This window comes from Peromyscus maniculatus, chromosome 15, assembly GCF_049852395.1.
Source record: "Peromyscus maniculatus bairdii isolate BWxNUB_F1_BW_parent chromosome 15, HU_Pman_BW_mat_3.1, whole genome shotgun sequence".
Lineage (NCBI taxonomy): Eukaryota > Metazoa > Chordata > Mammalia > Rodentia > Cricetidae > Peromyscus > Peromyscus maniculatus.
The window spans coordinates 26,728,304-26,740,402 of NC_134866.1; the positions used below are offsets into that span (position 1 = coordinate 26,728,304).

Consider the following 12,099-nt stretch of genomic DNA (forward strand, 5'->3'; position numbering starts at 1 on the left):
GGTTTCTATTACGGTGAAGAGACACCATGACCACGGCAACTCTTATGATGGAAAAACATTAAATTGTGATGGCTTACATTTTCAGAGGTTTAGTTCATTATCATCATGGTACGACATGGTGGTGCGCAAGCAGGCGCGGTGCTGGAGAAGGAACTGAGAGTCCTACATCTTGACCCACAGGCAACCGGAAGTGGTCTGAGTGTCACACTGAGCGAAGCTTGAGCAAAGGAGACCTCAAAACCCACCCCCACAGTGACACACTTCCTCCAAGAAAGCCACACCTAATAATGCCACACTCCCTATGAGCTTATGGGGGCCAATTACATCCAAACCACCACATCATCCCAGCCTCATTTCAATGTTGCCCGCTTTCACCTGCTAAATTTCAAAGGTGAAAAGGGGGGTGTCTTTACTGGGCTAAGCTGTTATGCACAAACAGAGAAAACAAGAGATAAAGACAAAAGTGGTCTACTCCTGGCTGGCCAGGAGGATCTATGTGAGACCACACACAACTTAGCTCTGCACAGAGCTGTGCTGTGGCCCTATGAAGGGCATTCACAGGACCTCAAAGGTGCTTCCCAGTGATGCCAAGCTCTCCACCCTACCCTGCACCTTAAAAGAAGAAAGACAGAGCATAGAATGGTTGCCAGATACTAAAATCATCTCACTAGATTCTAAACCAGTCCCTTGAGGCAGATGTGCGTCCTCTTTATTCAAAGGTTTCCATTTAAATCCCGGTGATTATTTAACTTCCCCAAGGCCCCACAGCAGAAGACAAAAGCAGGTTTTCCGCCAAGTCCTGTGGTTTGTGAAGTTTCTGCTGCTTTCATACACTCCATTGCCCTAGAGGCAAAGACGATATAAAGAATAATAGAGTGTGGTATAAGAAAAGGATCACATGCCCCTCCCAGAGGCTTTGCCTTTTGGAGGCATATGCCAGAGTCCTTGTAGGGCTGAGCAACCTTTAGGAACCAATTCTCCATCCATGGGCTCCTGGGCACCTGACCCAGACCTCAGAGGGAGCATACTTCAGTTCATGCCATGTGTCCTGTTTACACTCAGGCTGTCAGCTGTCCCCAGCTGTCTGGAAGGGCGGAAGAGGAGCATCCTCCTCCTGGCATCCAACTGTTCCTCCTCTTTATCCAACCAGAATAGGACATCGGAGGCTTTGTTTGTCTTTACTGACTATAAATAATAATAAAAATGTAAAATCTTCTTATTCCAGAGCTAGGGAGCTTGTCACAAAACTTGAAGGCATTGTCTGGGAGTATAGTTACTCCTCATGGAAAGAATTCCAGGGGCTTCCACAGAAACAAGTTGTTAGCCTGCATCACAGGAAGAGCTTGGATGTCTGTGGACGACGTCAGACTCGCCAGTGTCCCAGTTAGGTTTTGTCCACTGGATGTAAGTCAGGGTCCTCTGCGAAAAGGGAGCCTCGGGTGAAAAAATGCCTCCTTAAGACTGGCCCATAGGCACGTCCATGGGAACATTTTCCTGATTAATGATTGATGTGGTAGGCCAGCACACTGTGGGGGGTGTCACCCCTGAGCGGGTGGCCTCGGTTCTTTTAAAGTCAAGTTGAGCGTGCCATGGAGAGGAAAGCCAGGAAGTGGCATTCTGCTACAGCCTCTGCCTCTGTTCCTGCCTCCGGGTCCTTGCCTGGAGTTCTGACTTCCCTTTGTGATAGACCAGTGATAGGGACATGTAAGCCAAATAAACCCTTTCTCCCCCAATTTGTTTAGTCCTTTTTTATTTATTTGTTTTTGTCTTTTTTTTTTTTTTAAGCAGGTTGTCTATACATAGCTCTGGCTCTCCTGAACTCACTCTGTAGACCAGGTCTACACCAGGCTTTTAGACCATTTTTCATCACAGCAATAGGAAAACAAACAGCCAGGCAGTGGTGACTCACACCTTTCATCCCAGAGCTCGGGAGGCAGAGGCAGGTGGATCTCTGGGAGTGCAAGGCCACCCTGGTCTACAAAGCAAGTTCCAGGACAGCCAGAGCTACACAGTGAAACCCTGTCTCAAAAAAAAAAAAAAATAGAGAAACAAACTAGGAAAGCCATGGTGATTTTGATACTTTTATTTATTTACGTGTGTGTGTGTGTGTGTCTGTGTGTGTGTAAGCGTAAGCGTTTAAACGCATGAGCAAGCTCACATGCACACATATGTGGAGGTCAAGGACAACTTGTGGGACTCAGTTCTCTCCTTCCACCATATGAGATGCTGAGACTTGAACACCGATCATCAGGCTTAAACAAGTATCCTGGCTGAGCCATCTCACCAGCCCAGCTTTGATATTATTTCTTTTAAGATTTATTGTATTATTATAAATTGTGTGTGTGTGTGTGTGTGTGTGTGTGTGTGTGTGTGTACACAAGTGTGCAGGTAGGTACCCATAGAGGCCAGAGGCATCGTATCCCCCTGGAGCTGGAGTTACAGACAGTTGTAAGCCCCTTACGTGGGTACTGAGAACTGGACTCAGATCCTCTGAAGGAGCAGTCTGTCTTCTAAATTACTGAGCTGTCTCACCGGCCCGGTTTGGATATTCTTAGTGGCATTATGCAGCCAGGAAGTTCTCTTTCATGCTCTTTATTTTCACTCTTGGTTTTATTGGGCAATAAACTGGGGGCCAGTGTTTATTAAATCTTACGGAGGAAGCGCAGAGCTGATGTCGCTCTGCCCATGCTACTGAAGTGCTATCCACTGACTGCTTGTCCTTCTACCTGGAAACGAGTTTGTGCAACATGTGTGCAATACGCATGCCCATATTTTCTTTTCCGTGAGTCAAAGAGACAGAGTGCATCTTGGAGGCCATCCCACCCGGACCTAAATGTCAGCTCCGCCCTGAGAAAAGCGGTGTGTTCTGGGCAAGCCGTTACGTGTTTACATCCCAGTTTCCTCTCCGTGTAGTGAGAACCGGGAACTGCCTCTGAGGATATCACAAAGCTTGAAGGAGGCAGGGAAGCCCTGAGCAGTGCAGCTGGCCAGAAGGAGCAGTGGGGAAATGACTGCCTTCCTCTTTGTCGTATAAGAGCACGTGTAGTCTGTAATTACACACACGGCTGTGGCACATGCTTTTAATCTGTCTGTTCGGTAGGTAGCACGCTGTGAGAACCTTTCCCAGGAGAAGTGCGTCTCAGTACCGCTTTCCAAGGCCATGGCCTATTCTAGCCCATGGCTGCTCTGCAATTTACTCACCCGTTAGGACCATCCTTTTCTTTAGCTCTTTCTTGTTGATGGTCCAGCAGAGTAGACAACATAGAAGAGAAACGGACTCACGTTTTACCCGATAACTTCATTTCTTCAGAGACAAACAGTGCCGTGTTCACAATTACTGGTGCAAAACGATTGTTCTAGGCCTGGCATACAGCTCAGTTGGTAAACTGTTTGCCTGAAGTGAATGTTCTTCACATTCCTCGAGGCTGGAAATGACATCCAGCTGGTGACGGGCATTGCTGACTTTAGATGCCAGATCTCTTAAAAACTGGTAACGTCCATTACAACTTGTTAGTTGGTTTTGGCTCCTGCCCTCTGCTCTATGGAGAGTCAGACAAGTTGATGGCTCAAACTCTGTGGTCCGTTCTACTTCCTGTAGACATGGCTAGGATGAAATGGGAAAACACTGCCAGCTTTCCCTGGCCCAGCTCTTCAGCCCTGCCCATGGCTGGCCTCGGTGTCTGGTAGCCTCTCTAGGAAGTGTGCCAGGCTCCTGGGTGCTCCTTACGTACCGTGGAGAGTGTCAGGACCATCGCAGCTGCATCCCACACCTGCTCTGCCACATCTGTGCAGGAGCAAAGAGCACCTTTTGGAGTCTAAACATAACGGAGATGGAGTCCATGTACTAGTGTTGGTCTTGAAAAAATTGTTCAGGGGCTGCTTTCATTGAAAAGATGTCTTCGTGTCTCCGGGTTGGCATTTTGATTCCGTAATAGAATCTTTACTGAGCATGTGTGAGTAAGGCAGGCAGCAGAGCAGGGAAAAGGACATTGCTGCCGTTAGAGCTTTGGGTTAGGCCTGAGACTCAGTGATACGTAGAAATGGTAGGTGGAAGTAGTGGGCACGCAGAGGAGGAAGACAAGGGAAATTAGATATATGTGGCAGAGGATGAAAGGAACAGCCAAAGACACTGGCGAGGAACGGGCAGACGCATGGTGTCTGTCAATCAAAGCCAGGGCCTCACACATGCTCACTGAGCGCTCGGCCATCGGGCTGCATCACCAGCCCTAGGCTCTCCAGCCCTAGGAAGGGCTCACAGAGCGCCTCCTGACATGGTCCTGATGGTGCCCATGAATGCCCCACCCTCTTCAGAGGAGGCCACGGCCACGAGTGGTCCAGGGAGAGGGTGGTAGACAACACCCGGAGGATGAGAAGTGATCTGAATGGAATGCGAGGTTAGAGGAAGGGAAGGGGAAGCTTGGAGCGTGAGGCGGAGACCAGCTCTTTAGGCTGCAGAGCTGCTCGTGAGAGGACGTCACTCATCTGAAGAGCGCCAAGGGAGCTCGTGGGAGCACTAACCTAGAAACCCAGATTCTTTAGGAACCACCAAACTATTTGCTTCTAAATTGTGTCACCACCCCTGACACTGACAGTGGACCACCAACTCCATACTCTCTCTGGGTCGGAGCCTGTGGCTGGCTTCATCCCGTTGACTTCCATCAGCAGCTGGTACCCGGGGGTAATTCCTGGGCCTTTCATGTGTCCTCTTAGGAAAGCTCAGCGGAGGACCTCCTGAGGTTAACATCGAAGAGCTTACCCGACCTGACTAGCTCAGTGGAGGACGTGTCCTCCTGGACAGACAACGAAGACCAAGAGGCAGACGGAGAAGACGAAGAGAGGGCAGGCCCGGCCACTGTCCGGGGCACGGTAAGTGAGCCTTTGGCTGTGTCCAGCGCTAGGACGAGGCTTCTCTGAAGACATGGGTGACAGACTCAGAGGAAAACGCGGCGCCTTCCCTTTCTAGTTTTCTCAGAGCGTTCTGGAAACGTCTGGAAGGGAGATGCATTTCATTTAAGAAAACTGAAACTGGAAACCACAGGCTGTTGAGTTGTATGCCTCTGTCGGTCTCTAGGATGCTCTTTCCTGTGCACGAAGACACTCTTGCTGCTTCTTGAGGATGCTTGAAAACAACTGAGGGCTTAAAATGCAGGCTTCCAGATTTCCCCTTGAAAGTGGAAGAAACCACTCAGACCTAAGTTAGTGTAGACTACATCTTTGACTTTTAACCACATCAGGTCACCCACATAGCTTCCAACGCTTTCCTCCATACGGGGACTGCTCGGTTACCACTTGGCGCGCACACAGGAAGGCATCCCCGACAAGGAAGCAACGTGGATTCCTGGTCTCTTTCTCTCTCAGATGTGAGGAATGCGTCGTTAGTGTTAAGATCTTACAGCTCTCACCAACCTCCTTTCTGCCATTCAGAACCTGGTAGTTCTCTCTCTGGGCCCTGAACTTACCTAGCAGGGGTAACGGGTCAGCATTAGAAAATGAGGTCTATTGATCCTGAGACCCTTCAAAAGCAAAGCAAATGAACAAAAACCTGCCTTCTTTGTCAGAGTTACTAGAAAACGCTGCTACTTTTGAGGGGAGAGAAAAAAAAAAATGTTGCTTTTTCCTCAGAGGAGAGCTTTCTGAGAAGGGCCACCCATGCAGGTGGGTAAGGCTACCCTAAAGGATCAGGGTTGGCAGGGGTGGGGGCAGGTTAAATGACCCTGTGGCTCTTCCTTTCTCTGCATAGTATGGTATCATTCGGTGGCTTTCCTTGGCTTTCAGCAGGAGCAGAAAACGAACTAATTTTCACAGCCTCCATGTCCCTTCTGCCTACCTATCAGACCTCTCTCTGCACCAAGCTCGTCAATACTTCAAAGCAACTACGCTCTGCCTTCCCGCAGCCCCTCATGGCGGCTCCCTGTTTTCCTGCCCCAGGACCTTTGCTGGTGCACTTCTATCTGTGGAAGCCTCTGTGCACAGCTGAGTGCGGCTCCTCTTCTAGACCTTAGAGTCCGACTTCCTCGGAGGAACTGAGCACACTGTCTGTATTGTTCCCCCCTCCCGCCCCCCGCCCAGACCCCAGCTTACACTGACTGTCCATGTGTGTGTCCCCTGTGAGCTGCTGACCCCTGATTTTGCTTGGCAAATACCTGTTGTGATGCGTTTTTCCCAGGAGTCGTCGGCTGCATGAGGCGAGGGAACCTGACAAGCGGTCTGGCGTATCTGTAGACCATGCATCTGGTTTTTGAGTTCTAAAACATTAATGTTTTAACGGGGCGGGGCGGGGGTAGGGCTGGGAGTGTGGCTCTGTTGGTGGAGTGTTTGCCTATCATGTGTGAAGCCCTGAATTGGATCACCAGCCCCACATAAGCCAGGCACGGTGGTACACACTTGTAATCTCAGCACTTGGGTCAGGAGTTCAAGGTCATCCTTGGCTATAGAGTGAGTGTGAGGCTAGCCTGGGCTACACGAGACCTTTCTCTGAAATAAATTGCAATACAATACAAGGGGAAGCCCAAACACCGCTGCCAGCTCCATGGCACAGCACCCCCAGGAGGCTGAGTTTTCCAGAACACACCAGCACCAGAGCATGCATTCATGGAAATCCTGCCATTTGCTACTCTGTATAGGAAAAAAATGAAGACAAGATCTACCTAGGTTTGTCTACCATTAAGTTGTATATTTGTCCCCACAGCTGACTATAACATGAATTGTTAGAAGGTCTTATGAATAAAAACAAAGCCAGAGCCAGGTATTGGGGTGAACCCTGAAAGATCAGAGAAACAGAACAAGCCACAGCTACCTCACCTTGCCAACTTCTCAGCACATTTTGTTTCCTCAGACTGGAAGCCTCTGTGTCCTCATCCGAATGGATCTCAGCTGAACTGCTGCTAAAAGCCTAAAAGCTTAAAAACTTAGTTCCTGGTCCTCACGCCTTATATACCTTTCTGCTTCCTGCCATCACTTCCTGGGATTAAAGGCGTGGGTCACCATGCCTGGCTGTTTCCACTGTGGCTTTGAACTCACAGAGATCCGGATGGATCTCTGCCTTAGGAATACTGGGATTAAAGGTGTGTGTGCCACCATTTTCTGGCCTCTATGTCTATCTAGTGGCTGTTCTGCTCTCTGACCCCAGATAAGTTTATTAGGGTGCACAGTATACTGGGGGACACAATATCACCACAGCTGACCCCAGCACAGAAGTCTCAAAGAACCTTGAGTAACAGCTGGTGTCCTTGGCTGCCAGCTTGAGGATAAGCCCGGGGCCTGAGCATCCTGCACCTTGTCTCTGTCCAGTGTACCCACTCTCCAAGGCCAGACTTCTCCCTCCTATTCCCCCTTTTTGAGTCTTTTTCAGCTCTGCACTCACAGTAGTGTCCCCAATTTCTTGTCACCATAGTGGGGGGGATGGCTTGTGTGACTGTCCAGCTGGTGCACTTCCCAACCCTAGCCCAGCTCCCATGCTGAGACCTGTTTTAACCACACATCCTCCTCTAGAGAATGCTCCGCACACTCTCTCCCCACAGTCTAGACAGGAGCCCCTGCTCAGCAGGTACCCAGGGGCCTCACAACCAGCTTCACTGGAGTTCACGGGACTCACAGCCAAGGCAACAGGAGGGCTGGTAGCTCAGCACACATTGCTCCTTTGTCTCTCAAAGACCAAAAGTCATCCAGGACCCCACCCCCACCCCGTTGGGAGCATCCCCAGTCATCTTTCTCTCGTCTACTGAGCCCAGCTCCCCCAGCGCTTTGTACCCCCTGTCATTTATTGTATTGACCACTTCTGACTCTGGGGAAGGAAAGAGATGCAACTTTGGTTCTTATTTTTAAGCCACGGGTAGAGTTCCTGGGGCTTCCTCTGTCCAGCGAGGTACCTTGTAATCAACACTTAGTACTTATTTCTTGGTCATCGATCATCAAGCTCTCTGCAAAGCGATGGCTCATGATGTGACCCCCCACACCAGCAGCATGAGCGTGATCTGGGAACTTTCTAGAAATACACATCCCAGGGGCCCACACTAAACAAGCATCCCACCACTGAGTCACACCCAGCCTCCCGGGAGCCTATTTAAAATCCCATTGATTTAGATTGAGGTTTCAGAGCCTCTGCCATGACACGAGGACCCACCCTTGTTGCTATGGCTACTACTATGCTGTGCCCATGTATAAATAATTACAGCTCACCTGGAAAAGAAGACCTTTGTGAAGTAGAGGAGGTCCAGGCTTGAGCCCTCCAATTGTGTAGCTCTTTCTGGACTCGAGAGAAAATGAAGATATCGTCAACATGACAGGGCGTGACAGGGGTGGTGTCTCAACTAATGAAGAGTTTATCTCCTTTTTTGTATTTTTTACCAAAAAAAAAATAATAATAATGGAAGTAATCTCTGCCATATACACAGTTGTCTCAGCTCAGCTGGGAAGGTTGTATTCAGCCTGTTAATCAGAAAACCTGGGTCTGGCTTCCCTTGGCATTGAGGAAGTTGGTTCTGGGGTGGCAAGTTTGGAAGCTCTTAGAGATCAGGGCTTGGGAAGAATAAAGGACCTCACCTAGCAAAAAGAGTGAAGAGCAAGGTTGGACCTTACGACCCTGTGAGTCGGGCACGGACATTTGATTCCTTTTGTTAGTGGAACAGGCGTAGAGATGAGGCCCTAAAATTCTGTGTCCTGGGTACCCGTTTCTCTGCCAAGAAAGGAGTGGGTGTCTTGTCTTCATTTGGGCTGGACATCTGGTGAGGTGTCTGCTCTAAGTGTCCCAGACATGTCTGGACATTGGGAACTGAGGCCCTGATGTGCTGTGTGTCTGTGTTTTCCTTCATGAACCTTAACACCGATGATCATGACACACTTACTCATGCATGGGACAGTTTTCCTAATGCCATTGTCCCTCCTTAGTGCCAGATCTGGGATACCAGGTTTGTCGCTGTCTGTCCCACATGCTCCCTTTAGACCTTCCACATGGAGAGAGGACCTAGATGCGCACATGGAGAGATGGCAGACAGGTGGCCACTCCCACATGGTAGCTGGAGTTCCCACGGTGCACCTTGCAGACCTCTCATCAAAAGGACCGGTCAACCCCACTGACATTGCCGTCTTCTCTACCCATCTATGAATTTAAAATGGGCATGGTTCGATGAACATTTATTTGTTTGTGTCCCGAAACTAGAATCCCATATGCTTCTCTATTCTGGGAATTTCTGCCTGAACCAAGCACGTAGGTGAGGGGTGGGAATTGTATAAGCATCCCTTCCTTTAAAAGAGCTAGTGTCTCGGTTACAGATAAGCACACCCCTTTTCTTCTGCTTGGTTAAGAGTAGAGGAAAGGCAGGTAAGCCAGTTAGGGCTTGATTTTTAGCATATTAACAGTAGTGACAAAGGATTAAACAGCTCAACAGAAATGGGTGATGTCCAAGTGAAATGTGGATGCAAAGACTAGCCAAAGCCTCCCGGAGCCCAAACCCCGAGCTGGAGAGAACATGGGTTCTGGTAAAGGGTCCGGTGACATGGCACCCCTCTGAGGAACCTGGAGATGAGCTGGGCCACACTTCTCATGTTTTAGGCTAGACATCCTTGAGAGAGGCCACTTGGCACCACAGATATCAAGCTTGCCCCACACCCCACCCTCACTCACTTCCCCCCACCCTCACTCACCTCACCCCACCTCCCACTTCCCCTAGCCAAGGCAAGGCGGCCAGTAGGGAAAACACCAGAGCCTGGGAGAAAAGGTGCCAGGCCGACTGTTCACACCCGCTACAGACATGCAGGGACAATGCAGAGCATCACACCCTTGCAGGAGGGTGTGACTTAGGGGAGGTCGGATTCAAGAGGTCTGCACGTGCTGGGCCCAGGAGTCTGGGCTTCCTGAAGCTCCCACGTGACTCTGGTGCTCAGCAGGATTGTAGAAAGCAGAAGGAGCAGGACTCTGCTGATCACCTGGCGGAGGGGCAGGGGCCTCCCACACACACCCCAACACCTCCACCCCATCCCTGACACCACCCCCACCCCCACCCCATGTACCTCCCTGTGCAGGACACAGCCTTGAGGAGAGAGTTTAGACCCGAACTACCCCTCTCCTCCCTGCAGTTTAGGGGTCAGGCAGTAGAGGCGTTGGCTGCACACATGGGAAACTTGGAAGCCTGAGGTCCTTCAGGGCACGCACTTACGCATTGCGTTCTTGCTGCCTTTGCATATACCTGTTCCCGCAGAGAGACTGGCAGTGTGCTTATGGAAAGTATTGTGCCAGCTCACATGGGCGGATGCACAGCTACCTGGACTGCGTGGCTTTCTCTCTGTGTCCCCAACTATGAAGGATTCCACCTTTCCTCTCAATCCTGGACTTTCCCAGGGTACCTCTGTTTACTCACATGTTTTAAGCGGCACTTCCACTGGCACAGGGCGTAGCTAAAGGGCCGTGTGGAACTCAGTGCACTAAGCAGAACTGCCAAAGCCAGATAAGTAAAAGAAGGCTGTCATTAACACTGGCCTAAGAAAATAAGATTTAAATTTGGGGGTGGTTTTGGTTTGGTTTGGTCTCATACTTAAGGAGATGAAGCGATTAGTGGCGGAGAACAGAGATAAGAATAATTCTTTGCCCAGGATGAATTGCCCGGAAAGCTGCTGATGTTTGGATTAGGCTTATTCTTGTAGCAACATTTGCAGAGACTTGCTGCAACTCGTTACCTGGCTCCGTGCCTCCTTCCCGTCCCTGCGGTTTGCAGTTCTCAGGGAAGTAAACAGCCTGTGTTATCTGTGTAGAAAAAGTGAATGCTGTGGCCTATGTATGGGGGCTTAGAATGGGGGGGGGCGGTCTCCAGAGGGGAGTGGACACACCTGAAGAGAGGCCCCCTCTTTCTTGCATGCAGAAGGAAAATGTTTGTTAGGTTTTGTCTGCGTTGTGTTCTTACCCTTTGCAAGGAAACGTCACGAAACACGACAGAATCCGCTTATAGAGTTTATTAGAAACAGGATAGAACGTGCAGGCCTGTGGGAAAGACACGTGCGTGGAGAAGAGGAATGGGGGATATCGCGCCGGACCTTTAAAACCGGCTGGGGGCGTGGCCAGGTCACGTCACTACATGGTCATGTTGCGCGCTTACATCACCATGCAATGGCACGGGACCCTGATCACGCGAGACCCCTTGGCCCGGAACTTGCTAGGCGGAGGTATCCTAGCTACGGGACGCTCTTTTGATGCGGAAGTGGCTAGGCGGAAGTGTCCGCCCGGTAAATGTAGCCGCGTTGTGAACCCTTCAATGTTAGAATGTTTAGATTGTGTAGATGGCATCTCACGTTATTATATTTTGGGTTTGTGGGGGTTTTGTTTTTGGGTTTCTTTCGTTTTGTTTTTGTTTTTTGTTTTTTTAGTTTTGTTTTGTTTTGATGTTTTTGTCCTTTGAGACAGGCCTCACTGTGCAGCCCTGGCTGGTCTGGAACTTGCTATGTAGATCAGGCTGGCCTCAGATGCATTCCTTCCCCTGCTCCCCAAGTCCTAGGATTAAAATCATACACCACTATGCCTAACCCTCATTTTATTTTTTGAAGATTTTTTATTGCATTCTATTTAGTGTGTGCGCGCGTGCGTGTGTATTAAAGAAAATTCTATCTGTGTGCAATCAGCTTTAGGACTTGAGAGATTCCTTCAAATTTCAGTGAAAATAACTTAATGGGCCACTAGAACATGTAATATATTGCATACTGTAGAATAATCCTTAACATAATGGACTAAATAACATAATGGACCATTAGAGCATTAATAAAGTATCTTTGCCCTTCTGTTAATCTCTTTTGTGAAAACTGTAGAAGCCGTATGATTTCTATCACTTTAAATAAGTGGCTTCCTGTCTTCGCATGGTCTAATTGTCTTAAAGACACCTTCACGCCCATCCTTTATTACACACTTCTTCTCGGCATCGGTACCACTCCCTGCTCACTTAATTTGGGTCTGCTGAATTTTAGCCCTCTGGAGACTGAAGCCTTTGGTCCATACAAGGTAAAGGGGGGAGGGGTAACAGAGAGTAAAAGGAAGGGCCATTCTAACACAGAGGATGATAGCTGGAAGAAAAGGATAGCAAGACTCGTTGGAGCTTTGAGAAGCCCTTGAAATATTTT

General features: G+C 49.3%; 1 protein-coding gene across 6 annotated transcripts in view; it reads left to right on the forward strand.

Moving 5' to 3' along the window:
* Window positions 1-12,099, forward strand: part of Pdzd2 (PDZ domain containing 2) — a 384,162-nt gene that overhangs the window by 289,870 nt on the left and 82,193 nt on the right. For 4 of the 6 annotated variants that reach the window (XM_015995051.3, XM_076551734.1, XM_076551732.1 and 1 more), the window contains one exon: window positions 4,711-4,866. The exons of the other annotated variants lie outside the window; for them this stretch is intronic. In XM_015995051.3, coding sequence (XP_015850537.3) covers window positions 4,711-4,866 — 156 coding nt within the window. The remainder of the gene's footprint in view (window positions 1-4,710; window positions 4,867-12,099) is intronic. 6 annotated transcript variants of the gene reach the window in all.